This window comes from Gallinula chloropus (assembly GCF_964237585.1).
Source record: "Gallinula chloropus genome assembly, chromosome: 5".
In the NCBI taxonomy this organism is placed as follows: domain Eukaryota; kingdom Metazoa; phylum Chordata; class Aves; order Gruiformes; family Rallidae; genus Gallinula; species Gallinula chloropus.
The window spans coordinates 14,793,632-14,820,887 of NC_140090.1; the positions used below are offsets into that span (position 1 = coordinate 14,793,632).

Genomic DNA, 27,256 nt, shown 5'->3' on the forward strand with positions numbered 1-27,256 from the left:
GCAGAGGTACAAGTTGTCAACCTGACCCAAGCAAGGGATCTGGAAAGCTGTTAAATGTGACTTGAGTGTAATTTATGCCTCAAAAAAAGATTCCTGATTGTTGAATGCTCTTGCTGGTGGGTGGGAACAATCGTAGAAATCCAGTGGCTGCAAAATAAAGCTAGATTGAGTCCAGAAAATGTTTTCTTTCTCTCTTTCCCTTCTCCAGTACTGAAAATAGTTTTCTGCTGGGAGACATTATGTATGGATGAGGCAGATTTGCCATAGCTTCAAGCACTTACCTTCAAAGTGATTGTCTCTCAAAAGATGTGCTCTATTTCAAGCAGAAGGTGCATTCTTATTTGGAGCACCTTAGTAAGGTGTACCTTTTTGGAGAAAGACGTTAAACTGATCTAAAGAATAAAGTATTCCTAAAATGCAGTCAAGGTTCTATTATCTTCGGTCCATTTTAGAGATCCTTTGGATCCTTAAATGCTTCTCTCAGGTTGTTTTTCATCTCAAGCAAAGTTCTCTTATTTTGGCAATGAAATTCTTGATGCTCACCAATCCTTTCACTTAAATGGGAGTAACCTCTTTTATGCCAAGGTAGTGCATTACTGTCCTTAAATCCATATGCTACTTTGGTGTCTCTGTCTGGAATCCATTTTCCACTCCAAATGCTAGCACTTGATTGAAGCCGGTCATCAAATCAAACCTATTTCTTATGGGCTGCATTTGCCTGGAAACCTGGGGAATTTGGAGAACTGTACAGCTTTTTATTTTTTACAGAAAGAACATCTCTGGAAGTAATTTTGTCCAGTAAGTTGAGGCATCTCAGCAGAGTATGGTTGTCAGTGTTGTTTCTAACCAATCTGGATTTGCCATCTTTTATTTCTATTCTCCAGTCTTATTATTCAAATTATAGGAGTATCCTTTTCTTTTATCTTGCAGAACAACCTTTTTCACTGGGAAATTAAGCCTTTGTGTCTTCCCCTTTCCAATGTAACACGCATTCACTTCTTTGCTGTGCCTTTAGCCTGCAGCAAGAAACAAGAAAGCCACAGGACACAAAGGGGGAGGCAGAGAAAGGGCAGGGGTATTACTCTTGTCAAACCCACTTTGGCTCCGAGAGATCTATTGAGTATATCCAGCTCTGCTCGAGGAGAAAAGCCCCGTGGAAGTGAATGAAAGCCCCGTTTGGATGAGCTATATGTTTGTGCGAAGCTTTGCCAGCACCAGGATGCTAAAGCTGAAAGGGCTGAGTAGAGCAGGGCAGAGAAACCCAGCCGCTGACGAGCCCAGATTTGTTAGGGTTGGTTTGCTCAGCAACTATCCCACACTGAATCCCTTTCCCTAGAAGCAGTGCAGACTCCACAGAGCCTTCAAGCTCATAAATATACCCTGCCGGAGGTGACCTGGCCTGTATAGAGCTGTCTTGGATATCTGCCTTCATGACTGTATTTGTCAACCAACTAGAAAAGCTGCCTGCAGAGAGCTGACTGTAGCAGGCCCCCGAGGTGTCAGGAATCAGTTCATTACTATCATTACCAAACTCTCTGAACCTCTCGTCTAATTCAGCAAAATATAGCCACTGCATCTTGCCTTTGACTATTAGGTACATCTGCTTCTGCTGCTTTTTTCTTTTTCCTTTTTATTTTTTTTTCTTTGTCATGATTCTGCATTATTGAACCTGGTAAAGTGTTTTTGGATGCATCTGGTGGGTAAGATAGAAATTAAATGTATTCCTTTGCATTATTAAGGATATGTCCTGCACATGGTTCAAAACCTTTTCTGATGGAAGCCTACTTCACTGGCCAATTCCTCATCAGTTCATTGACATCTGATGATGATAGTATTCTTTTCCCCAAATGTGCTGTATTCATGAAAATCTGTACTGGATATCTGAACTACTGAGATTCAGGCCCCACCAGAGTTTTCATTAATGTACAAGAAGAAAACATACCAATAGGGGATCATATGAGAAGAAATTCTATATAATGGCACCACTGCTCAACCAACTGTTAGGAAAAAATATGGAAACAGTCACCTAGAGATTACCAATTTATGATGGCTTACACTGTTAGGATACCATAGAGTGAAATTTTTTTGGATCATGTTTTTATTAGCAGCCAAGAAGAAGAAAAATAGTCTCATAGGGTTACTATCAAAACAGTTATTTGTCATTTACAGGTAATCTTACCTGTGTTACATCTTAAAGTATCCAGTTGCTACACTATCACCTTTAGCATTGCTGCACTTGCAGCAAAACCTTTCCTCATTTTTTCTTACGCTCCCCCCTCCTCCCATGCACAGAATGTTTGTGTGATGTGCAACGTGCCTCATAGCTTATTGAAGAAGTCCTTTGGGTAGATACAGATGTTAATCTTCAGACATGGGTAAATAGATGAAATCCAACCGTATTTAATACCCATAACTAAAAATATTTCAGTGATTTAATTTAAAGGGCATTATTGGATTTGGTTTGGTTTTGCTTGTGGGAAGTACAAATTGATGCTGCCCTTTGTACAAAGAACTGAGGAACACTGTTCATTGAGGGTGCTTTTCAGCCTCTGAAAAACATTCAGATTTTCATCTGAATGTTTTTTCTGAATGTTTTTCATAGGACTGAACATTCAGATTTTCATCTGAATGTGCTGAATTGAGTACCAGGGCAGGTAAGCAGAAGGCCTACTACCCAAGTTTGTTAATTTATTTGTACTATGATCTGCATGTACAGGACCCCTTTCAGGAAAGAGATAAAACCAGCTTTGATTTGTGTGAAATTGGGATGTAACTTAGACTCCTGGCCAAAGAACATCATCCCCCAGAACCTTCCTGCAGGCAGGACCCATCCGTAGTTCCCAGTGCTGAGAAGTGGAGCACAGCGTGATACAAAAGGCATGCTCAAAGTGCTCACAGAGAGTTATGTGAAACCTGCTTAGAGAAATAAAGTAGTGGTTTTGGCTAACCTGAGAAGCAGCTGTTGAAAATGAGATGCAATATAATCTCCTTTTAAATGTATGTGAACTGCTAAATTAAAATGTGTGTAAGTAAAACCAGCTCTGGGAACAAACAAAAAAAAATATTAACAAGGTTTTATTTTTGTTTAAAAGACAAAATCACGTATGTGCACAGCATAGTTCACACCCTTTCTATCAGAAAATAGCACTTTTTATTGAAAACTATAGTACAGTGAAGGTGATCCCCAAACCCCCTTCAGGCAAAACTCCAAATGTTTTGTCCAAACCGTGACAATTCGTATTTTGTAGTGCCATGGCAGTGTCTCCAGGAAATCGGTGTGCAGGTACATGAAGCTCTCTTACTGCTCTCTGAGGCATTATGCACTGTATTTGAGAAGCTGCCATAGTGTATCACATAAAGAGAAGACACGGTGCTTTGTAAGAAATGGAGTCTAATATAAGTTCAACTTAAAGTGTACCAGGAATTAAAGACACTCAAACCTTAGCTCCCATGAGGGCCTGCATAATGTCTTCAAATTTCCTTTCTGCTTTTCTTAGCTGAAACATCTTAGGTGTTGACTTTTCACCAAAAACCTGGTCTCCCACCGTGAAATAATAAACAGCAACAATAGATGTGTTGTTCCTGTCATTAACACGTTCTCTGAAGGGCAGAATGTTTTTCTGGCCTGCTTGTGTGAGAATAGTATCCTTATACTAGCCTGTGTCTGAGAGAATAAAATACATAAAATGTGCTGTTTTGAGCTTCCAGAGTAACTTGATTGAGTTTTCAAAGCATTAACATAAAAGTGAAGATTTTTATTAGTTCTAGAATATTTTTCTTTCTCACAGTAGAGCTATGCTACTAAAGTTCTCTGTGACACTGGCATATAACTAGTAAAAACTTGGAGTAATAAAATTCAATATAAAAGAACTTCATGCAATATAACAGAATATCTAATAAGCAATGCAGTTTTCAGAGATGTGGAATAGATCTCTTTAAAATGTCACCATTTCATTTTTTTTTACTAGGTATCTTCAGTGGTAGCTGTAGAAAGATACTGATTTTTATTTTAATGCTGATGATAGCTAGTCAAAAGACTGCACTATTTTTTGAATGAAAAATAAATTTGCAGGAAACCTCCCTAAATATTTTGTGATTTTTTTTTCTGTTTTAAAAAGTAAATTCCAGCTTAGATATTCATATGTGTATATTGCATATTTTATGTCCTTTTTCTGTGCATCTTTCTGCCTGCCTTTCATTTGTTCTGTCTACTCTTCTTCCCACCCACTGAAACACCTTACTTGAGTATTTCTTAGGAAGATAATTAAATATTTCAGCTTTTGCTTCAACTATTTCTTAATCTTTTAAAACCATTTATACTAACTTGCAAAGACTGATACAACAAGCTGTATGAGCATGCTGTGGAGATACCTCCATGAAGAGATTTGGAAGCCTTGTACTTTTGATTCACACATGGTATTTTTCCTTCTGAATCTGTATTGAAGGCATCACTCTGCCTCGTGCCTGGGAATTTCATCTTGGTGCACTTTGTTTAATTATCTGCATGTCAGACACCCTCTGAAGCAAGAAAAAATGTTAAGGTTGAAGAGGGTGCCCCTCCTTTTCCCCTTGGAATTATGAGACAATTAATTCTTCACACAGTTAGATACAATGAAAAATAAATAAAATATATGTAGCCTTTACCAAAAAGATCAAAATACCCCTCCTGTGTTTTCTATCAGTGTAGACCTTTTACACAAGCAAATATCCACGGTTGTGTGTCAGAGCATAGCTGCAGGGTTCATCCTGATTATTATTTCTTTGCTTAAGTCCTTCATCCCTTCCCACAGCTGGAACTATAATGAGATGTTGTTTGTGGAAGGGGGACAGTGTATGGGTAGTCTGGGATCCTGCCTGGGATGTCAGACTCTTCAGCAGTGGTACTGCTCAGTAAGAGTTACCTGTTTCCTTAAGCTTTGTCCCATACTTGCCTGAAAGAGCAGTGGGTATAAATTTGAGGTTATTGGCATGTTATGGTCATTGTTGCCATCCCTGTGTGCAGCACGTAGTCTTTCACGTCTGAGCAGGTAATTGTGTTGAGCCCAGACCCTGCATGCAGATTGCTGGGCCGTGCAGAGGTAAGGATTCTTTCCTCCAAAAATATTGAAATGCAGCTCCATGAAGGATAGTCTGCCAGGCTTATGTGCCCAGATGAAACCCTGAGAAAAAGACCTGTGGAGATAAGATACAGTAGCACTTACCTCTCTAATCAAATCGATAGAGAAATACCTCAAGAGGGTAGTTTGACTCTGGTAAGGTCAGGGTTGGATTCCTGATGGACTCAGTTCAGTTCATGAAGGACAGCGGAATGAATGCACATCTATATACCCTGTCAGAGCCAAAGCCACTGGATAGTGTCAGGGACCAGAGGGATGCTGTGCAATGCTGTGCTGCTTTTTGGGGACAGCAATTTGCCCAACACAGAGTAAAAACAAATAAATAATCCGTTAGGGATCTTTGTTTTCCTTTCTAGCAGCCGTGTGTAAGTTAGCTGCAGCTGAATAAGCCCAGCTGATGCAAACGGGAGATTGTAGCTCGACAGCACAGTAAATCGGTCCTCAGTATTTCATTTGGTAAATGAAAATTTCCCCAGGAGCGTAATGCAAAGGGCTGATTCAGTGCAAACCCACTCTGCCAATTCAACCACCTTTGCAGCGTGCCGAGACAGTTGTGTACCAGCCATCTTGAAGCTGGATCAGGTATTGTCTGGCTGCCCCGTGCTAACCGTGCTGGATCAGATATTATGTGTCCTCTTCCTGCTAGGGTAAAGCCTGAAGCCAGCATAAATGCCCTTATCTTTCCCCAGCTAACGTAACAGAAGTGCAAACCTGGACTTAGAGCTGATCCACATCAAATTCATCCTGCTGAAGAAACCCAGTAGAGCCCAGTTTGCATTAATGCCCATCAGGCAGAATGGCAGCCACTGCCCCCACTGAAACACAGTCCATCCCAGACAGCATCGTGTATCCAAATACATCATCCTCAGGGGTCAGCATTATGTGTGAGCATAGACCACATACATATCTTCAGCTGTATGAACCAGACACGAGTCTGCTGGGTATAATTCTGCAAAAGACCTTTCATCTTTAAGTAAGCGTCTTTCAAACATTGCCTTATGTAAGGAATGTTGGGGATTTTGTCTGTGGTTAATCTGTCTCTTTCTGTTTGTTTATTATAATCCAGGACAAATGATACTGGCCTCCTTGCTTTCAAAGACCATTTGCCTGTAACTCAGATAGTGATCACTGACACAAACAGATCAAATTCTGAGGCTGCTTGGAAAATCGGCCCTTTGCGTTGCTATGGAGACAGTAAGTACTAGCTCTTCTCAATTTCCATAGGTACAGAGTGTTCCCTCTTTCCTTTTGTTTTGTTTTTATTTTATTTTTTTAAAACTTATTTATCTGAGGAAAGGTGACTTTCCACCTGCAGCTTGCAGCTGCTGTCCTGTGCCCATTAACTATAGAGAAGGGGGTTGTGTTTGCAGGGCAGTTCTGGAACGCCGCTTCCTTCAACACGGAGGCCTCCTACCTGCACTTCCCCACCTTCCACGCCGAGGTCAGCGCGGACATCTCCTTCTTCTTCAAAACTACTTCTGTCTCTGGGGTGTTCTTGGAAAACCTTGGGATTAGAGACTTCATACGAGTTGAAATAAGATGTAAGTTTCACCGTCAACAAATCTTGATGTACTTGGCCAGTTTGACAGGTGCAGGGAAGCAGAAGGACATATTTTCTTCTGTTTTGAGATGGTTGGAAGTGCCTGAAGAGGATAAGATGGAAACATATAAGCTCATTAATCTAGACTTTCTCTAGTTTTCTTGTTAGTTTCCCTGTATAGCCTTGGTCATTGCATTTAATCTTGTAATGGTTAGGTTTATTTTTCTTAAACAAGTGATTGATTTTACCTTTTCAACAGTGGTATTACTTTTTTTTTCTCTTTAGAGAAAAAGCTACCAGTTAGATGTACCTGTAGACTGTAATCTTAGTTGAAAGATGAAAAAATAATGCAACTACTCTAATGGTTAGTTTTATTTCTGCATTGGCAACATACTAAGTGGGATGCAGCCCTAGCGTTTTAGAGGAACTCGGTGTGTATGACACAGCTACAAGGTGAGAATCTATGAAGGATAGGATGCTAATGCAAGATAAGTCAGTCACAGTTGTGATGGGCCTTGAGTACTCCAAAACCTACTAAGTAACTGCAGTATAACTGCTACTCAGTATATAAAGGAGAGTAGCAGGGAACTTAATTAGTGAGATTTCTGCCTCACTCCTGATGGCTTCAAATACTTATTAGTGACAAAAGGGAACCATGGCTTTCACTTGAAATATGACTTCTGCATTCCAAATTCTGTCAAGCTTAGGAAAAACAAACTGAGTGCTATGCATTTTATAATATGCTTATAATAACCTCAACATCAAACTTAATAAAACAGGGCCCCAAGGCCCTTCGATTCATTAAACCAATGGTAAAAGTCATGGTGCATTATCACAAGGTAATGAGGTATGATTTACTGTTAATTGCACATCAAAGTCCAATTTGGTTTACTTCAGTGTGCTGCATTTCATTCTCAGGGATATAGAAGTAAAAATGTAATTTTGATATCAAATATAATGACTACTGCAAACAACTAGGAGGATTGTTTAGTGAAAGTTTTTTGTGTGTGTATTAAACTTGTACTCCCAAAGAAATGAGTTATTTAAAAGTTTGTGGAAAATCTTGTTTTTTAAGCTTAGGCTTCTCATTAGTAGTTTGGTGGTGTGTTTCTTGTTGCCAGATGGAATTTGCAGCCTAAAGGCCTTGTATCAAGGAAGCTCCACAGACCAGCTGCTTCGAAGGGAAATGACCTTTTAGCAGATGCAGGGGCTCAGAATAGATCTTTGTCTATCCCTGTGGAGTCTTTCCTATCTTAACTATCTAAGCAGCAGCTTCCAAAACCAGACCTATCCAATTTGTAGGGCTTGAAATACCAGGTTTTTATGAATTTTTCAATCTACAACATTCTGGTTGTGTGGTCTGTGGACCTGGTTCTTGGTCTTTCTGGTGTGTTTAACATTTTAGGAAGAGGGGAAAATAATCAGCAATGAGAGGGTTAGAAAGTTGTGGTCCCTTTCCAGGCTTCCAGCAGAGCAAGATGGGCTTCTTTATATGGCTGTTGTTTTTCAACTATTGTCCTGTTTCTAGGAGCCTTACTATCTCTGTAGTGTCATATATGCCCCTTTAGTTTAGGATCACAAATGAACTAGTTTTGCTCATCTGTTTATCCTTCCTTCCTTACTTAAGCTTGGAGGATTCTCCCCTACCAGTTGCAGCCAAGTTCTGTACTTGTAAAGTACATGGATTTTGAAAGATTTTGTTAGAAAGAGCTCCTTCATCCTTTCCCCTATCTTACCATTATTTGTCAAAAATCTTATGGTATCATTGTGTGACTTTTGTACAGCATTTGTTACTTCTTCTTCAAAAGGAGAATAAACTATTATTTCTAGAGCTCTGTAATTGTTATAGCAAAAAAAAAAAAAAAAAAAGATGGGTACCAACAGCCAAGCATAATCACAGCAGAGATCAAACAGTGAGGCTGCAGGCTTAGATTTATGTATAAGCTGCTGTGTAGGAGATAGGAGGTAAATGATGCTGTACTATTTGCTGACATAAAAGTTAATGGACCCTATATTTATGTAAGATTTCTTTATGTCAAAACCACGATTTAATTCAGACCTTCACTTCCTCTTCACATCTGTTTATCTGTTCCAGCTCCCAAAGAGATCACCTTTTCCATAGACGTTGGAAATGGCCCCACAGAAGCCACTGTGCAGTCTCCTACACCCCTGAATGACAACCAGTGGCACTACGTCCGAGCAGAGAGGAACCTAAAACAAACCTCTCTCCAGGTGGACAACCTCCCCAAGAAGGTTCTGGAGGCACCAGCTGAGGGACATTTCCGCTTGCAGCTCAACAGTCAATTATTTGTAGGTAGGGACCATTTAGGGTAGGATAGTTTTATGTCCATACCTTGGTAATGCTGTTGTTTCACCACCTAGCTTGGGGGTGGTGACCTAATTGTGCTTTCTCTGCTTTCATTCCTCCACTGGCAACATAAAGAAAACCCAAACGACTGTTTTTGTGCTCAAAACACTCACTGTAGTTTAACCGTGGTATATGGCATTTTTAGGGTCTACGATTGCTCGAAATATATTTATTGCCAGAAATTCACAGTAGTCCTTCTTGTGCAGCACTGGCTGTGTAATTTGCTGTAGGGAATGTGATATCTTTTTAGATGCAATGTAGAAAGCACGAATTCTTCATGTAAGGTTCTAGGACAAAGCCTGATGACAGTATGGTCTTAAAGTCTGTTCCTTCAAGCATGCCTGCTAAACCTGAACTTGGCCACAGAGTGCATGTGTGAGATAACTATGAGCACAGTCAAAGCACATACAGTTATTTTAACTGAAGGTGATCTTTGAAGGGGGGTGAGGGAAGGAGACAAGAAAAAGGAAAAAAAAATCTCTTCGTATATAGTTTGTTTCCCTATCTCACTTGCAAAAATGAAACCTGGATCAGGACCAGAAACTTGTATTAGGACTTAATTAGAGAATGTAATCAAGGATAACAAAGGAACTTCTCCCTTTTCTGTATTCAAATACGGTCTTTCTGAGTAATCTGCTTAGAGATTAAATGGGTTGTAACCTGCTTCTTATGCAGAGCCACTCAGGTAAGTACTGATTCTTTCCTTAAAATGGATTCTCTTCCTTAGCTGAAATGCTATAGCAAACCTCAATATGTCAATTAATTTTAAAAAAGCTTACCTGTGTATCCACACCTTGTGATTTAGGAAGATTTTAGCCTGTTTGTTTGAGCTTTTTATAGTGCATGTGTGCAGTAATTACTGGGCTCTGAACGTAAGGAATGAAGCTGTTAATAAATAGTTGCATCAGTGACCAGGAGTCCTTCCTACATAGCTGTTGATTTACACCTGAAATGATTGCTATAGACTCAGCCAGAGGAAAGTTCAGAAGGGAGACTTAAGACTATTACAGTGCAAGGTGTCTGTTTTCTGGTATGAAGCATGCTGCTAATTGGTTGTTTCTCAAATGGTAAGATGATCCTAAGAATGCATTCTGTGGAAGGCCAGGCCTGAAGGCAGTAGAGTTAAGATGCTGGACGCCTGAGAAACATCAGAGAGATCTAGCCAAGGTACTGTTTCCAGTTAGAAAACTTCAATGACTGGATACTTTTGCAAATTTTTCGTTGTGTCCTTTTAAAGGCATAAAAATGAAGGATTTGTTATAAGCCATCAATCAGATTTCATACATATCAGCTGCTTACCATCTCACATCTGAAAAGAAACATCTGCCTATAAGCTTGCTTCTCTGCCTCAACAAAATAAAGAGGTTACCTGGATGAAATTAATAGTGGTTTTAAAGTGACGTAATTGATGAATCCAACATTAAAATCCATGGTAGTTAAGGACCTCACCAGAGAAATGTGCCAAGAGGAACCCTTGTCAGTGGAGACAAATGCAAAGCCCTGCACCTGGAGCAGAATAGCATCGTGTATCCCTACAAGCTGGGGACTGAGTGGATAGATAGCAGATGTGCAGAAAGGTCCTCTTGGTCTTGGTAGTGAAGTGAATGTGTACCTCATCTGAATGTAGCCATGCTTTGAGGAAAAGGTTGGACCAGTTGATCTCCAGCAGTGACTTCCAACCTAATTTTTTCTCTAATTATACTTAGTGTTAACAGTAAACTATAAGACATGGTTACTTTATCTCAGTCAAGAGGCAAAAAGTTCTCACTGTGCAATAAATAGATTGCTTTCAGTTGTCCTTTTACACTTTCACTGAACCCTGGACTAAAGGGACAGAAAACCTAATGTTTTTAGGAGTGTTTTGTTGGCCCTTAGCTTTACCATATCAAAGGCCAAAACTGTCTGTGGCTTCCTGTGTTTTCTGAAGAGCAGTCAGAAGAGATGGAAACCTGGGCAGCTTCCTGATTCTCACACTTTGTCCCCAGATGCTCCAGGGAAAGGTGGCAGTACTCCAACAATACACAGATGTAGCATAATTTGTCTCTACTGAAGGTCTTATTCCCACCTCTAATAGGAAGCAACTGATTTAATGCCTCAACCATGCAGATTGAATTTTATCCACTCTGAAATATAAGTGCATAAGCAACATAGTAAAAAGGAAAGAAGCAGCAGCACATATTGCTCCCTACTCCCCCCTATAATCCACAACGTATTTGTTTCTGCAGGATTCTGCACACTGACAGTGATCAAGGGGTTACCACAATTAGTATGCACATTCTTAATTATCTATAGAACTGGTGTGATTTGCTATTTTTAAAATGTTCCGAATATTTTTTGATTTAATCTCCCTATTTCATTCCAATTAAACATGAAACTTTGTTTCTGCACTGGAGGTAGCTAGTCATTAAGACATAAACTTTTTTTTTTCCCCCTTGATTCTTCTCCAGAATCAATTCAAATATTTTCTAAATCTCATAAATAAAGCTCAATGTCAAAATTTAATTTAGTTTTTTTATCTTCTGGAAGAATTTATTGATCCTTTGGGATGAAGGAACTATATTAGTATCATGTAACATTATGATGATGATTGAATGGAGATTGGCTCTAGCTTTCAAACTATGATTATTTTCCTGTTGCTTCAGAGACATCAGTCTACATACAGTATATGTGAGGCGATTTTGTGCTGTTTTCCTTTAGGGACCTGTATACAGCAGATAACATAAAATATATTTGGTCATTTGTAAAATTTGACTACAGGGCCAGTTGCCATATAACCTAATTTTAAAGGAGTTCTGCTAATTTGAACCATTTAATTCTTTGTCAACTGTTTCTGTTTGGTTTACAAATGAAGGCTTTTTACTTTTGTCCAGATTTTTCCCTTCTAACCAAAAACCCAGATGTATTTTGGACTGTAGGTAATAGAAGAATAGAAATTTTAGGAAGAAATTCTTTACTTTGAGGGTGGTGGGGCACTGGCACAGGTTTCCCAGAGAAGCTGTGGCTGCCTCCTCCCTGGAAATGTTCAAGGCCAGGTTGGATGGGTCTTTGTGCACCCCAATCTAGTGAAGAGTGTCCCTCTCCACGGCAGAGGGTTTGAAACTGGATGATCTGTGAGATCCCTTCAACCCAAACCAGTCTGTGATGTGATTCTATGAACATGGCTTTTTGGTTTTTTATGTTAGTTTGTTGGGTTTTTTTAAAAAAAGTTGACCTGCCAAACAGTCTTTTTACTTTCTACGATTTATAGTAAAGAAAATGGAACAGAAGCCTTCTCCAGCAATGTTAACAAAACAGTCAGTTATAGGCAGTTGTGGAGCTGTGCTTTATCTGTTTCTGATCCAGTGATACTGACACATTGTGAGAAAGTTAATCAGCCTTTAAATACTTTGTAAGGTTGGGAGTTAAGAAAGCCTGACTTTCCTTGAAAGTTTATCTTCAGATTGACTGACTTAGGTATTTTAAAACATTTAGACTTTTACTGAAGATTTTTCCAATCACTAAGCAGAGAAGGATTTCTCTTTTATGTGTGTAGGTTCTTTTATGTCCAGTAAGGGATGAATTCACACTTCCATCTTCCTGAGTGGAGACCTTGATGCTGTTTCTCTCTTATTTACCCTGCTACTATTTCTTGAAATATGGGAGAACATAATATTCTCTCTTAAATTTGGGCAAGGAACTTAAAAAGGCTGGATTCAGATATAAAAGTATACCACATGTCTGAGAAAATATTCTGTTTCTTAAGAAATAAAATACTTTTTTAAAAAAATCACAACTGTTTAGTCCTTTAAGATGGAGAAAACACTGATTATGAACTAATGCAAAGCTGTGTTCTGAAGACTGTGAAAAATATGAACTTGAATTGTCTCAGAGGGATACTAACTGATATATAATGACAGTGAGTACAGGGTTTGGATGTCATGGTTGCTTATTTCAGCAGAGAAATCCAGATGTTCAGAGACTACAACAGAACCTGGGAGTCTCACCATGACTTACATTGTCCCTGTGCTAATTTTCAGTTGTGCATGGTCTTGAACTTAAGCCTGTCTGGGTCATTGCTAGGGTAAAAATCAATTTTCAACTTGTTTTATGTACTTAGATGTAACCATAGGTCTGATTCATGTTCTTAAATTGCATTTCTATGGAGTCTCTCTTACTGGGCTTGAACTGACATTGTCTTACTTGAATTAATAGTAGTATCTGCAAGAAAGTTTCTTCACTCACTTCTGGCCTCAATAAGCATAAATTAGCTGTAATTTATTATCTGCACATTAATGCACCCACGAATACTTTAATTTGGAGCTGGTACAACATTGCAGACAGAGAAATTCACATGGATTTTATATCCTGGAAAGACGTACTGAAATAGTGATTTCTGCTCACTGCACAGTCTCTTTCATACATCACTGTTGTGTAAAAGGAACTGATAGAGCAGAGAATCAGATTCTTCTTCCATATGTTTACACTATCCATTGTATTCACAGAAATGCTGGAATTTGGGTTTAATGTCTTTCCATACCACCTGTTCTCCATTTAGTTCTTCCCTGCCACTTTTCATTGCCCTGATTTGTGTTTGATTCTTGGTTTTTCTCAAATCTTGCTGACGTGATGTCTGCCCTACAGATCTGTCTTTGGGGGAAGCAGAACCTAAGTGTTTGCTCTGGCCAGCGTGACCTATAACATGTATAAAAAATTTTCATTGCCTGATATTCCCAGGATTCCACTGCAGTGGTGATTTCTTACACATGTTGTTTAAGATAAACCGTAGAAAATGGCTATCTTCTTATTGAATCTTCCTGGAGATAAAATCAAAAGGCGGGAAGTCAAAATGGAAGCATTCAAATCTAATCCCTCTTATCTCCTCATCCATAGCAACACAATATGAGAGGATTCAAATTTGCAGTTCTCCCTAACTTCATCACTTTCTATAAATATCTGACTGTATCCAATTATGGTTTCTCTCTGTTATGGAGAAACAGTTCTGCATAGTCAGTAAGACAGAAAAGAGTAGATTAAGTAATGTTTGTATGATTAGCTGTTGTGTTAAATGCGTAATTGGCTTACAGGACACTTATGTATTTATTTAAGTACTACCAGAAAGAGTCTTTCTGTGACTGCACTTGTTGCAGTAACTTAGAAAAAAGAGAGAAAGTCAGCTTAAAGCTGACGTTGGCACACATGGAGTATGTGTGCAAAGTGGGAGCCATGACTTTGCACTGCCAGGACACTCAAAATCCAACAAGCCTGGATTTTAAAGCAGCCTGAAAAAGTTAAAAAAACACTTTGGTCTCACTTTTTTTTAGAGGGTCTTGGGAATCTTACTACTTCAGGATGCTCTGTAATCCTGAGTCATGTCACAGATATCTTTGCACCTGCCTATGCTTCTCCTGTTAATTAAAAAAAATAATTTAAAAATTGCAGTGAAAGGAACAAACACCAAACAAATGTGCAGCTTAGATAATGTGAACTGCACCCAACTGCCCAGCAGCAGGCCAGTTTGTCACACTGCTTGCTCTGAAGGGACAGGCAAAAATCATTCTTTCAATGGACCGTTGCTTTTAGCTTTCAGAATAAGTGACATCATCTTGGATAGTGCAGGTGTCTCCTGGTATGTCTCTGTGGTCTTAGAGGAAGTCATCACCTCCTCTCATTATGTAGTGAAGGTAATTTGCCTGGACAAGAAGGTTTTGTGCTATTCATTTAGTATGTCAAAGAGACTAGCATAGTTCAGTGCTTTGGTTACTGGTTTTGTCTTGGGTGCAAGGGAGCAAGCTTCTTAAGAAGCTGTGGGTGGATTTCCATTCTGTTATAGACAGTCCAAATGCAGTATATCCCAGAGAGAGTCAACAGATGAGAAACTTTCTTGGGAGACAGAGAAAAGGAAGTAGAGAAAAAAAAAAAGGCATACTTTATTTACTGTTGTTGTTTTCAAAGGAAGCTGTAGACACTTTGGGATGTTTTAGAGGACAGGAGGATGGTTTAATGTTTAACTCCTTGTGTATCCTGACTGATTTGTACAGCTTTCAGCTTAATACCAAAAAGTGTAACTTGGGTGTCTTCTGAGGAATATCACAACAAATTCTCCTGCTCCTGAGAAATAGTTACTATGATTGTTATACTTCCATGCCCTTTCTTTTTCTACGTATCAGTTACATAAAGCAAGAAAGCTCCTAAGAGTTATTCACACCGCTTCAGCCTGCCTAATCTAGTTCCTACCAAGAGAAACTCCTTTGCTTTTTAAAGGATATCCTCAATTCATTGGTATAATATTTAGCCAATGTTGTCACCAAGCTACACTATGAGCATTCATTTTTGAGCATCTTGCCCTCTCCTCTCAGACTCTCTCTCCCTCACCCCAAGGCTTCTCAGTAAAATTCAGCTGCATAAATACCTTGCTGAAAACAGCGTGGCTCATTTGAGTGCCACCTTCACTCAGCAAAGAGCATCCTTAAGCTTGGTCTTCACGATCCCAAGGCTTATCCTAAAATCTGCTTTCCTGCACAAAATGTTTAGGTTGAATCCATGAAATTGTCCAGTCCAGCAGGCCTATTAGAGTAGGAAGAATCTGCGAAGTCTAATTGGGGAGTTTTGTTTGTTTGTTCTCAGGTTTTCTCTGCTTCCCAGGAATATATTTGGAGATTAGATCTAGTCAATTGAAGGAAAATGCCCAAATAATAAACAGGTTTGCTTCATCAATGCTAGGATCTTACAGATGGTGTCTGCTAAGCTCTATACTCTCCAGACATTACAACAGCAAGAAACTTAGCTGACATGCTTTTCAGAGCGCTTTAGAGACTAGTAAGAATATGGGTAGTGCAATAAACATGACATCTGTGGAATAGTTAGCGATAGTTTGTGCTCATTCTTTAAATGTTACAGCTGGGATTTATATGTGTGCAGAGAGAAGAGGCAAAGAAATTGTCATTTGTCCTCCTAATATTTGTAGTTATCTCCCATGCAAAAGCAAACAATAAACAATAACCTTCAAGGGACAAATCACATTGCTATGTATTTCTGAAAATTCTCTATGGTATGTTTGGAGCAAAATCTGCACAGGAAATGCAGAAAGCCTGATTCTTGTGCTCAGAGGGCTTTTAAAATAGGTGAACTAACATTTTCTCACCTGAGAATAACTGGATAAAGAGGAACTTGAAAATATTTGTTTCACTGAGAAAAGCGTCATAAAATTAGCACGAAGTAAACGTCTCATACTCTGTAGTTCATATACACGAATTCAAATCCAAGATTTCTGCTGGTAGTGTACTGGAAAGAAAAATATTCTAGAATGGTATAGAGGAACAATAGAGTTTGGGTGAGATTGCTGATTAGACCATTGTTTTGTTCTCTTAGTTTATAGGTGCCTTGCTTTAATTAAACAATTTATGAAAAAGTCTTCTGCAAAGATTTATCAAACGAGGTAATATCTCATGCGCTTTGATATAGGACCAACTTCCACAGAAGAGTAATTTGGAAAAGTAGCTTCTTTTATACTACTTTTGCAGGTGAATCACCAATAAAACTCATTTCAGAGCCTACTAATGCTGATAACTCCTGAACCAGAATTAGATTTCTTAGCAGCAATCAAAATTGTGGTATCTTGAAAAGCAAAACATTGGCAACTGCCAAACAAAGCCTCAAATAAGAAAAATGATGATATTTTCACAAAGTACTTTTAACAATCATCATTATCATTATTCTCAGAGAAACATTTTCCATAAGAGGAAACATTATAACACTGCTAACAATTTCATTGGGGAGATAAGAAACTACTTAGCTTGTAGAGGTGGAATTGTCCTCTTGCGTAGATCCATACAGCTCTGGTCTTCAGGAAGAAATGCAATTATGTTTAACAATTGTAATAAATGACACAACTGTGACCTGAACTCATGTTTCTTGCCTACAACAACCGTTCATATTCAACATCAGGTTGGGCAGTCATGCATAAATTCTGACTGGAGTCATTTCCCTTCAGCCAGAAGGCCTGGTGCTGAACATGATTCATCCCTGCTGTCTGGACTCATCAGCATGTGTAACTCACCTGCTGTTGGGATTAGGGTGTTATTTATACTCTGTAATATGGCAACAAGTAAAAAAAAAATTAGTTTTGGGTTTCTCATGTATTAAGTGATATGCAGACATGTGATAAAGCAGCTAATCTTTTTCCCAAATGAATTTGCTGTTTAAGTGCCAGACAGTGCAGTAGATAAGGTAGGAAGGAGAAGAATGACAACAAGAAAGTGTCACATACAGCTTTTTAGTCCTTTCATAAAGATAAATAGAGATCTTTAGTTTCCAGGGCTGTCCATCTGTCTTCTTTTTCCACTGTATATATAATAAATAATATTTTCTTTTTTTAAAAAAAATCATGGAGTCATATTTACCTCTGGATTGGACTTCAGGACTTTCATTACTATGCAGGTTCACCACGCAATGCATGTCCTTTTTTCTCTCTTTTTTCAGGGGGAACAGCTTCAAGACAAAAGGGCTTTTTGGGATGCATTCGATCTCTGCATTTAAATGGACAGAAACTTGACCTTGAAGAGAGAGCTAAAATGACACCTGGTGTTAAACCTGGATGTCCAGGACATTGCAGCAGTTATGGCAACCTGTGCCATAATGGAGGAAAATGTGTGGAGAAGTATAATGGTTACTCCTGTGATTGTACCAACTCAGCCTATGAAGGACCTTTCTGCAAGGAAGGTAGGCAGCAAGCTTTGATCCTAAGTTCTTAGTGGTCTCCGCATTACAGCACAGTTTCACCTGTGTCATCTTGGTGTCCTCCATGTTACAGGAAGACATTCTAATATCAGCTTTCCCTTAAGCACTACTGTTTTTCTTAAGTAGGCTTATAACACCTCCTTTTGTTGACTTCAATGATGATCTCAGAAATAAAAATGGTGCTAATTGTACTATTATTAAAGTTGCTAATTCTATCCAACTATGATTCGGTTGTGTCACTTGACCCAGGCACTAACAAATAGAGCTGATGTTGTTCATGACAGCTGTCTGCCCATCTCTGAATGATTACTTTGCTTATTTTTAGACCTCATCAAGCTTTGTCCACCTTAACAGAACCTCGAGAATTTTTCTTTACAGAGTTTTGGAGTAATGGTGTGACAAGAAGGGATAGTCTTTTTATGGGTTTTTTTGCCATCCCTGTGACAACTTATTTAAATGTTAAGAGATGTTAAATGTAAGCATGAGGCATTCAGAAGAAAACTGATTTGCATGGTTCAGTCTCTGATGAATCTGTCCTCATTGAACCTTTCTGGTGGCTCCTAGGAGATGTTGCCAACACCAGAAAAAAGGAATAGGTCAAATAAAGAACATCCAATTTAAATAGGAAGGAACTACCAAAACTGCTCAGTAACATCAAAGTACAATGTGAGTGTCTCAGTTTCGATGGCTCCCCCTCACTTCACAAAGGCAACAGGTTTACTAAGAGGGCCGCATCATCTGCTGGTGTAAATCGGCTTAGTTGTACTGCAGTCCACAGAACTATGCCCACTTACATGAGCTGAGGATTTGGCACCGATGCCACGAGAGGTGTATCAAATCGCCACATAGTGTCCTGCTAGGAGATGCTGCTGTAGAGGTGAAGCTGCTTTATTGGAGAATGTAATTGCAGTCAGTCTGTAGCCGAAGTTATCACAATCTGACTTTGCTGTGCTTCACATTAGAAGAAAATGCCAGTATCACATCCTTGTATTTCATGGCCAGACTATATTGTGTTTATTGAAAACACGAACATGAGTTCTCAAGGTTCTGAGCATGCACAGGTAGATGTTTCTCTTCTTTTGAAGCTAAGGCAGCTTCCCTTACTGACTTTAGGTCAATGTGTTGCTTTAATAATGATTTTGTTTAGAAATGAGACTGGAAAGGATGAATATGTTGTCTTTACTGTGGGAGGAAGACAGAAAATATTGCCTTACATGTCAACTGTCAAAAGTTAGTTAACTGAGCATTTATTTGGCTGACAGATGGGTTTTGGGCTGTTCTACCTTGCAGCACTAAAGCAAGTGAATTTAGAGACCTGTCTCCATGCACTGCCCTCCTCTGTGCAAGACAGACTGTAGGAAAGGACACTCAGCCAGTCCAAATCAAGGAATGGTGATGTCAGCTGGGTCAGGGGCATTTTGCAGTTCTTTGCTTCTGGGGCAGTGAGCTCATGTCCATGTCTGTCTGGGAGATCTGAAAATGCCGTAGCTGAAATTATTCCCTTGGTTTATATATGTTTCCAGAGGTTTCTGCATTATTTGAAGCCAGCACTTCCATTACCTATATTTTCCAAGAACCTTATCCTGTCACAAAAAATGCAAGCACCTCAAGCTCTGCCATTTATGCGGATGCTGTCATGTCCAAGGAAAATATTGCATTTAGCTTTCTCACGGCACATGCTCCAAGCCTTCTGCTGTACATCAACACCTACTTCCATGAATATTTGGCTGTGATTCTCTCCAAGAATGGTAAGTGCTCTTGATTTGCTACCGAAGAAAGAAACGGGTATAACTGTGTTAAGCTTTTTTGAGAATAGTATAGAATTCTGCACTGATTTAAGTTCACATCTCTGCAGCTTTATCGACTTCATGGTATTCAGTTCATGTGAATGACCATCACTCCCATTTATGTCCCTTTGTTTGGCATTCAGTGCTACACTTACCTATTCAGTCTTTGAATAATCATGTTATTGGGGCTTAAAATGTGCTTTGACTTTCATTTGGCAAGACTGTGCAATAGCAATACCTTGCTGTTTATTCCACAGTGAGGTCCATTAGGCCTCCAGGATAAGGGAATGGACAAGCATTACCATGGACATCACAATGGACAATGTCCCATGAATGTACAAGCAAAAACACTTGGTACAGAAATATGTTATCATTTGATCTTTCCCGTTCTCTCTTGGTGCATGTATTGATCTTCACTGGGTTGCTTCAATGGAATACAGCCAGTACCTCTGAATACTTAAACCAAAATATATCAAAGTTTTCTAGGTTCATTAGTCAAAATGTGAGGTGTAAAACCATTTTCTATTAAAAGGTATGTGGTGTGGGGACTTTTTGAAAACATAGTAAGATTTTAGGGGCACAGACCCTATTTTGTCTTAGTAAGACTGGCTCCCAAGTCCTTGCAGTGCTTTCAGAAAACTCATGGCATATAAATATCACCCCAGACAAATGGGTGTGTTTGAATTATTCAAGAGTTATCAGGCACTGGAGCACTGGAAGTGATGAGCAAGCATATTGGTGAGTCACTAGCCTGTGGCAGAACAATACAAAGTTAATGCTATGTGGTTGATTATGTGCATTTGACTGAATGACCCAGACCACTCTGCAGCTTTGCAAATTCCAAAATAGCTAAGCTTTCAAGAACTGTCAAATGAAACTATAGGGAACAAAAGCCAACCAACCCATGGGGTTTATCTTGTATATGGGTTTTGCAGCAGTTTGTCTCCTGGTTATGTCATGTGCCTAGCATTTGGGCTACTGAGGAAATCCTCTCTACTCTCCCATCTGGTCCCAGATTTCTGTCTCCAAGTTGCTCTCAGGGGCGTTTATGATTTTCAGATATATTAATATTTCATTGCATAGTTCCAGGGTGGCAGAGGTTAGCCTCTGCTGAGGTAAGACCTTGGAATTTACTTCAGTTACACTTGGGTCTCTTGATGCCACTCAGTCAATCAAAAATAGCCCTAAAGTGAATGAAAATGTAATATCCATTTAAATCACCTTTACTACTACCAGAGTAGTGTGAAAGGACCTTAGAAATGTGAGACAATTGACTTTTATTGATGAAATACAACCATAAGCAAGCTATAACTGTGAAGTTTGGGGGGTGGGGTTGTCTCTAATGGCTGTTGGAGAAGAGGTTGGGATCAGGACACCAGGATCTCTTGTAGCAGCTCAGCAGAAACGTAGCAAAGTCTTGCATTTTGTCATCTGCACCATCTGCAGATCTCCCCTTCAGTTTAGACAGAGAGAGGGATTCTCGGTGTTCCTGTAAATGAGGTAGAGCAGCTCTCAGCCCACTCAGGCAATTTAAGCAATGGGGCTTTTCTCAGATCTGTACCTCTGTTTACTCACTTGTAAAATGAAGATAACAGGGTTGGTGAGACATCAGGCTCTGAAATTCTAGACTATAAAAATGTAGCACTATATGCAAAGAATTATTACGATAACTTGCTGACCTTTAAGCATGGAAATTCTTTTTCAGGGTTGCTGTGTGTATGCTTCTGTGTCATTCTTTCAAGACTGACATTTCAGCCGTGTGTGTTCTCTGGCTTTTATCACAGATGTAATAATTTTTAAAATTTCATATCCTCTTTTTCTTTAGTCTTGTTGGAATTGAAATTATTCCAATGAAAATAATGTTTAGATATGTTACTCTTTCTTCCTCCAAGAGGTTTATGCTTGCCATAAAGTTACTGGACTATGAATAATAATGTCCTTTGTAGTATTAAAGTGAGCACAATTCCTTCTCTCTTATTCTCTCATTTTCCACGAATCTTGCTGAGTCTGACAGTGTGTAGTAGGACCTAAGCAGGTCCCTGCTGGATAACTTATTGGTTAAATAAAGGTTAGGCTCCTGGTGAAATGGGAATGGGCATTCTCACATAAGTGACGAGCAGTAATATTCTTTGTTATAATCCCAAGACTCTTTCCACTTGTTAAGAAACTATATTGAAACAGTCTGCGTATACTTCAATACTTTGCCTTTTGTAAGTATTATTCAAGCTGCTGCTCATGTATCCTGCTATTCTCTTTTCTGTTGTCCTTAAAATAACTAGGCAAATGATTAGTTAACAAAAGTGACAATGAGAAGAATGTTTCTGGTAATTCAGACTTCCTGTGTTAAATATTTAACATAAAAGAAGTAAAAGTGTCTGCAAGGCTTATTCCTAGTTAGACTGTATTAAAAGGGCTTATATGAAAATGAATTTGTATAGGCAGCTGTGTGTGTGTGTCCAGACAGGTGTGAAATGTTTCCTGTAAAATCAATTGGTCTCAGTAAAATTAATAAATAATCACATTTAATCCCACATACCTTGCACTGTCAGTCTATAAAGAAGGTCATATCATTAGAAGATGCAGTATATATTGATTGAGACACAAGAATTGTGGTAGTAAGATTATCCATTTAGATCCAGGCCAGTGTCAGGTCTGGGAAAGGAAATAAAATGTTCTTATGCTCCCTCGTGCCTTCACCCGCTCAGATCAATGCTGCCCACACAGAAAGCCCTTCCGGTGCTTGGAGTCTTAGAGGACAAGTGGCTCCTGGTAAAGTTGGATACCACCACATGTCAGTGTACAATTCTAGACCTATACAGATGACCTCTGGTAAAATTATACACTCAGAAGCACCTGGCAGCTACTATATTTCTAGAAACAATTCCCTCCCAAAGAACTTATCTATATCATGAGGTTGTTCTTACCTCTGATAAACTGGCTCATGTTCTAGCAGTTTATGGGTAAATTTTCAAAAGCTGTTTTTTGAAGATGATTTGGGGATTCTTTCTGCCATTAGTTAACACATTTCTAAATCATGCATGTGCCTTTGAAACCTGTATGCAGTAATGGTACATTGTCCTCTCCTTCCCAATCTTGCATATTGCACCTACAGATTTTTCAATTACACATGTATATAGATATGTATGTATTGTATATAGATGGGTAAGTACACATGTATGTAGATGGCTATGTAGGTGGGTATATAAATGGATGTGAATGTAAAGGTTGCTCAGTGCAATGGATCCCATATTCAAAAGATAAGCAGTAGTGTAATAGCTGGCAGTGCATTTTTATATAAGTGCTGTAGAAATTTCAAATGATAGTGCCCATTCCTTAGCTGTAGAAAATGGGTAAACACCTCTAAACGGCCTTCTCAGTGTGTCAGTCCACAGAAGTTATTCACATCATGGGAAACTACCACCAAGAAGACATAGGTTTTTATTTCCCAGGATGAATTTTCACTGGACATTTTTGCTAATTTACATGATTTCACCACGTTACCACTACCTTAGTTGTATAATTTTTGCCTTCATCCCTAAAGACAATGATTGTTGGGGGAGAAAAATGTTAAGAAAGAAGGTGTTAGTGCTTCTCCTGTCTCCATTCTTCCTTGCCCCCATCAAGTAATCAAATGTGATATGAATATGATGAAGTATATTGTTTAGAAAATGTATTTCCAAGTGTTTGATTCTCAGTGTTGTTTGCTTTCTCCATGAAAACAATATGATTCCTAATCTAGAAAAACAGCAGATAGCCAGCATCAAAGAAAGGGGATAGAATCTTAAACTATCCTCGAGTGATTGAAAATTTATCTATATTTATTATCTGATCTCATAAAAAAATAAACAATTTAAGTCCTTTTTTTTCTTTGTTGCTCTCCAGTACTTATTGCGATCACAGTGAACTCTGTTCTCAATTTCTTTTGGAATGCAAGACTGAAATTGCATAGGAAAGATTAAAGACAGGGAGGGTGGGAATACACTTAAAAAGAAAACTACAAATGAAAACATCTTCAATAATTCTTCTGTTAGGTTCCTGATACTCAGAATATAGTAGTAGGACCTAGGTCAGCTCCAGTGCCCTATCCTATAAGGTCTTGAAATCAGATATTTTGTCTGATTTGATTGATATCTTGATATTTGAAGTAAATAGAAAAAGAAACTAAAACCTGTGATAGAGGGGAGCTGATGAATTAACATTCTGCAAAAAAAGCAAATGTCATCAGTAGTACCTCACTGCTGATTTTTTTCTTAGTAATAAACTAGAAATCTACTATAATCTCCTTCTGTCTCTTCAGTTAGAAGCAGCCTTTCTGTTGAAGACATGTAAAATCTTATATTTTTTTGCCTTGCAAGTCTGTTAGGCTGCATTTCCAACAACTCTTCTCAAGTAAAACAAAGCTTTTGTCATTTGGTGGTAAAAATAGGCAAAAAATCAAGTTCGGTCTTGATTCTGCATTGCACTCTGGAGTTTAGTGGGGCAAAGATAAAGTAATTAGGGAAAATAGGACTTGCTGAAACACTGCAGTAGGTTTTGGGGGTTAATTCTGATCATCGAATCATAGAATCAGGGGTTGGAAGGGACCTCGAGAGATCATCAGGTCCAACCCCCCTGCTAAAGCAGCTCCCTGGCTCGTATTGCACAGGGAGGCGTCCAGACGGGTCTTGAATATCTCCAGAGAAGGAGACTTCACCACCTCCCTGGGCAGCCTGTCCCAGGTCTCTGTCACCCTCACTGTGAAAAAGTTCTTCCACATGTTAGTGTGCAACTTTCTATGCTCCAACTTGCAGCAATTGCCCCTTATCCTGTCCCCACAGACCACTGAAAAGGGGTTGGCCAATTCTCCCTGCATCCCATACTTAAGATATTTATAAACATTAATTAGGTCCCCCCTTAGTCTTCTCTTCTCAAGGTTGAACAGTCCCAGCTCACTCAGCCTTTCCTCATAGGGGAGATGCTCCAGGCCCTTCATTGTCTTCGTAGCCCTTCTCTGGACTCTCTCCAGGAGATCCCTGTCTTTTTTATACTAGGGAGCCCAGAACTAGACACAATACTCCTGGTGGGGCCTGACCAGGGGAGGATCACCTCCTTCGACCTGCTGGCCACACTCTTCCTGATGCATCGCAGGATTCCATTGGCTCTCTTAGCCCCCAGGGCACACTGCTGGCTCATGGCCAACCTGTCATCAACCAAGACCCCAGATCCTTCTCCACAGAATTCTTCTCCAGCAGGTCATCCTCCAGCCTGTACTGATTTAAGCAGTTATTCCTTACCAGGTGCAAGACTTTACGCTGTCTTTTGTTGAACCTCATCTGGTTTCTCCCTGCCCAGCTTTCCAGCCTGTCCAGGTCTCTGGATGGCAGCGCAGTGTTCCTGCATGTCAGCCACTCCTCCCAGCTTTGTATCATCAGCGTACTTGCTGAGAGTGGATGCTATTCCCTCATCAGGGGTCATCAATGAAGACATTAAACAGGACTGGACCCAACACTGAGCCCTGGAGAACACCGCCACAGGTCTCCAGTCAGATTCTGCTCCGCTGATCACCACAATGTTTCTCTTGCTTTATTACCTTGCAAGTTTTAGTTTTGGGATACCACAGAACATAAACAGCAGCTGCGTAAAGACCCTCTAGGATATGCTATTGCTAGTTCAATAGTCTTATCTGTTGAAAACACCTTCTGTCTTACAGACTTCCAATACCCATTGAACAACTTGCACAATCTATGTGACTGAAGTGGAAAATGGTGTCAAGGTTCAGCTATAGTTATTTTTAACAGATCTGGAGCAGGAAAGTGAGTTGTGTTGGAAAGCATGGGAGACAGCTTTGTTGAGGAGAGTAGTTTTCAAGTGACTTAAGTCTGTGAGTGGGAATTGTTCACTGTCTAGTTCTGGTTCACTACCATTAATTGATTTCATATTGCAGATAGGACCATACATCTTCTGAATATAATGTGAAGCGATTGCTGTAGTTGACTCTGAAATCTTGTTTTCTGGATGAAAGTGCAGTGAGAGTTTGATCAGGAATGGTGAATGTAAAAGAAATTTTCCCCAGTTGTACGTATTAGGAGGCTGGCTGTGACACTATGAGTAGAAAGCTTTGGGTGTCAGGAGATCTTCCAGTCAGTTTCTTTATATAAATAAACTCCTGTGATTAGAAACATCTCCGGTCTCTTGGATGTTTCCCTGCAGTTGGCCTGCTTCACAGAAGATGGGAATGCTTATTAGGGTTCAGATCAAATGAAGGATTTGAACCGGATTAGGATTTCAGTTCAAATCAAGCACTAGAAAGTCTTTAAGGGAAAAGGTGGACTTGGCACTCAAAAACATTTTGTTGTATATTTAGCATGTGGCACTCTGAATCCCTTAAGTGTGCAAGACTTACTTGAAAGGGGAAGCAGCCACAACATTCAGCCAAGGACTCTGGCAGATTTCTTTATCTGCTTTCCAAGAGGAGAGAACTAAAAGATCCATCTCATTAGCTCAATTCATGGGAATGTTTGTACTCATGGAAATCATTTTGCTGTACTGAAGGGTCAAGAGATGTTCTGGAGACCCACAAGGGAAAAACAAGGGAACTGTAATTGGATCATATTGAGCAGAAAAAGCTGAGCATGCAGTTAATAATTGATCTGTGCTCTGCATATATACAGACTGACTTTGAACTTACTGGTGTCTGGCACAAAACTCCAGACCACTGGCTGCAGATAATCAGCTAGAAAGAAAACATACATTCACATTTTGTGGGAGGAGGTTTTTGTCTCCTAGAAGATTTAAGTTTCAAGCTCACAATTTGCAGTTTAAAAGTCATTTTTATTGTTGGATTTCTGTGGCGCTGTCTTAAAAGGGGTGGGAGGAAGGGCAGAGGGTCACAAGCTCCTGTTTGAATGGATACTGTAGATATATCTGTGCTCTTCAGTAATTATGTAATTAAAGTCTTTTTAGAACCCATTACACCAAAGCCCTTAGCCCTGAGGCTTGGTAGTAGTAATTTTTAGTTATTTTTAAGTTGTGAATTATCTCTGTTGTGGATGTAGGGAATTCTGTAGTGAGAGCTGTAGTTCAGCAGAACTGTTGGATCAAGTGCTGTCTTGGAACAGTGTAACTGTTTCCAAACAACATGAAGCCCAAACTGATAATACTTGGGAGAGCCAGAATGGGTCCAAGCAAATATTCTTCTCTATCTTGCTCTTAGTATCCTTGTTAGCACGTATTTTCTCATAACAAATCAATTACTCTGGCTGCATAATGAAAAGGGAGCTTTGTCAATCCTGCTTGATGAAATTGGATGTTTGCACCTCAGTCTTTACTAGAATCCCAGGTCAAGACCAGGGGAAAAGTCTGGAGCAAGAAAGATATAGCCTTTGTGGGAGAGGATCAAGTCAGGGAATGCTTAAGCAAATAGGACATTTGTAAGTCATGGGCCCTGGTTGGATGAACCCATAAGTGCTGTAGGAGTTGGATGATATCATTGCAAGGCCATTCGGGTAAATGTTTCATCCTTCCTCTGCTTCACTCTGTTGGATGACTGAAGAACACAAGTCAGTCCTTTGTATGTCACCAGTTGTGGCTTGTTATGAAACTCAAATCTTGAGAGTTTGTTATAATCAGGAGAAGATCGTTGATTAAAGGATCCAACTTCTCCAGTCGGAGGCTGGCATAACTTATGAAGCAAGAGGTATTTAGATGGTCAAAGGACCAGAACATTTCAGAGACTTGTGACCAGCCAGGT

At 39.4% G+C, this 27,256-nt stretch overlaps 1 protein-coding gene across 1 annotated transcript in view; it reads left to right on the forward strand.

Moving 5' to 3' along the window:
- CNTNAP5 (contactin associated protein family member 5) overlaps positions 1 to 27,256 on the forward strand; it is a gene marked incomplete at both ends in the record, with an annotated part of 283,999 nt that overhangs the window by 231,032 nt on the left and 25,711 nt on the right. Inside the window, 5 exons of the mRNA XM_084265547.1 lie at positions 6,184 to 6,311; positions 6,488 to 6,658; positions 8,753 to 8,971; positions 17,483 to 17,722; positions 19,264 to 19,492. Of these exons, the coding sequence (XP_084121673.1) occupies positions 6,184 to 6,311; positions 6,488 to 6,658; positions 8,753 to 8,971; positions 17,483 to 17,722; positions 19,264 to 19,492 (987 nt within the window). The remainder of the gene's footprint in view (positions 1 to 6,183; positions 6,312 to 6,487; positions 6,659 to 8,752; positions 8,972 to 17,482; positions 17,723 to 19,263; positions 19,493 to 27,256) is intronic.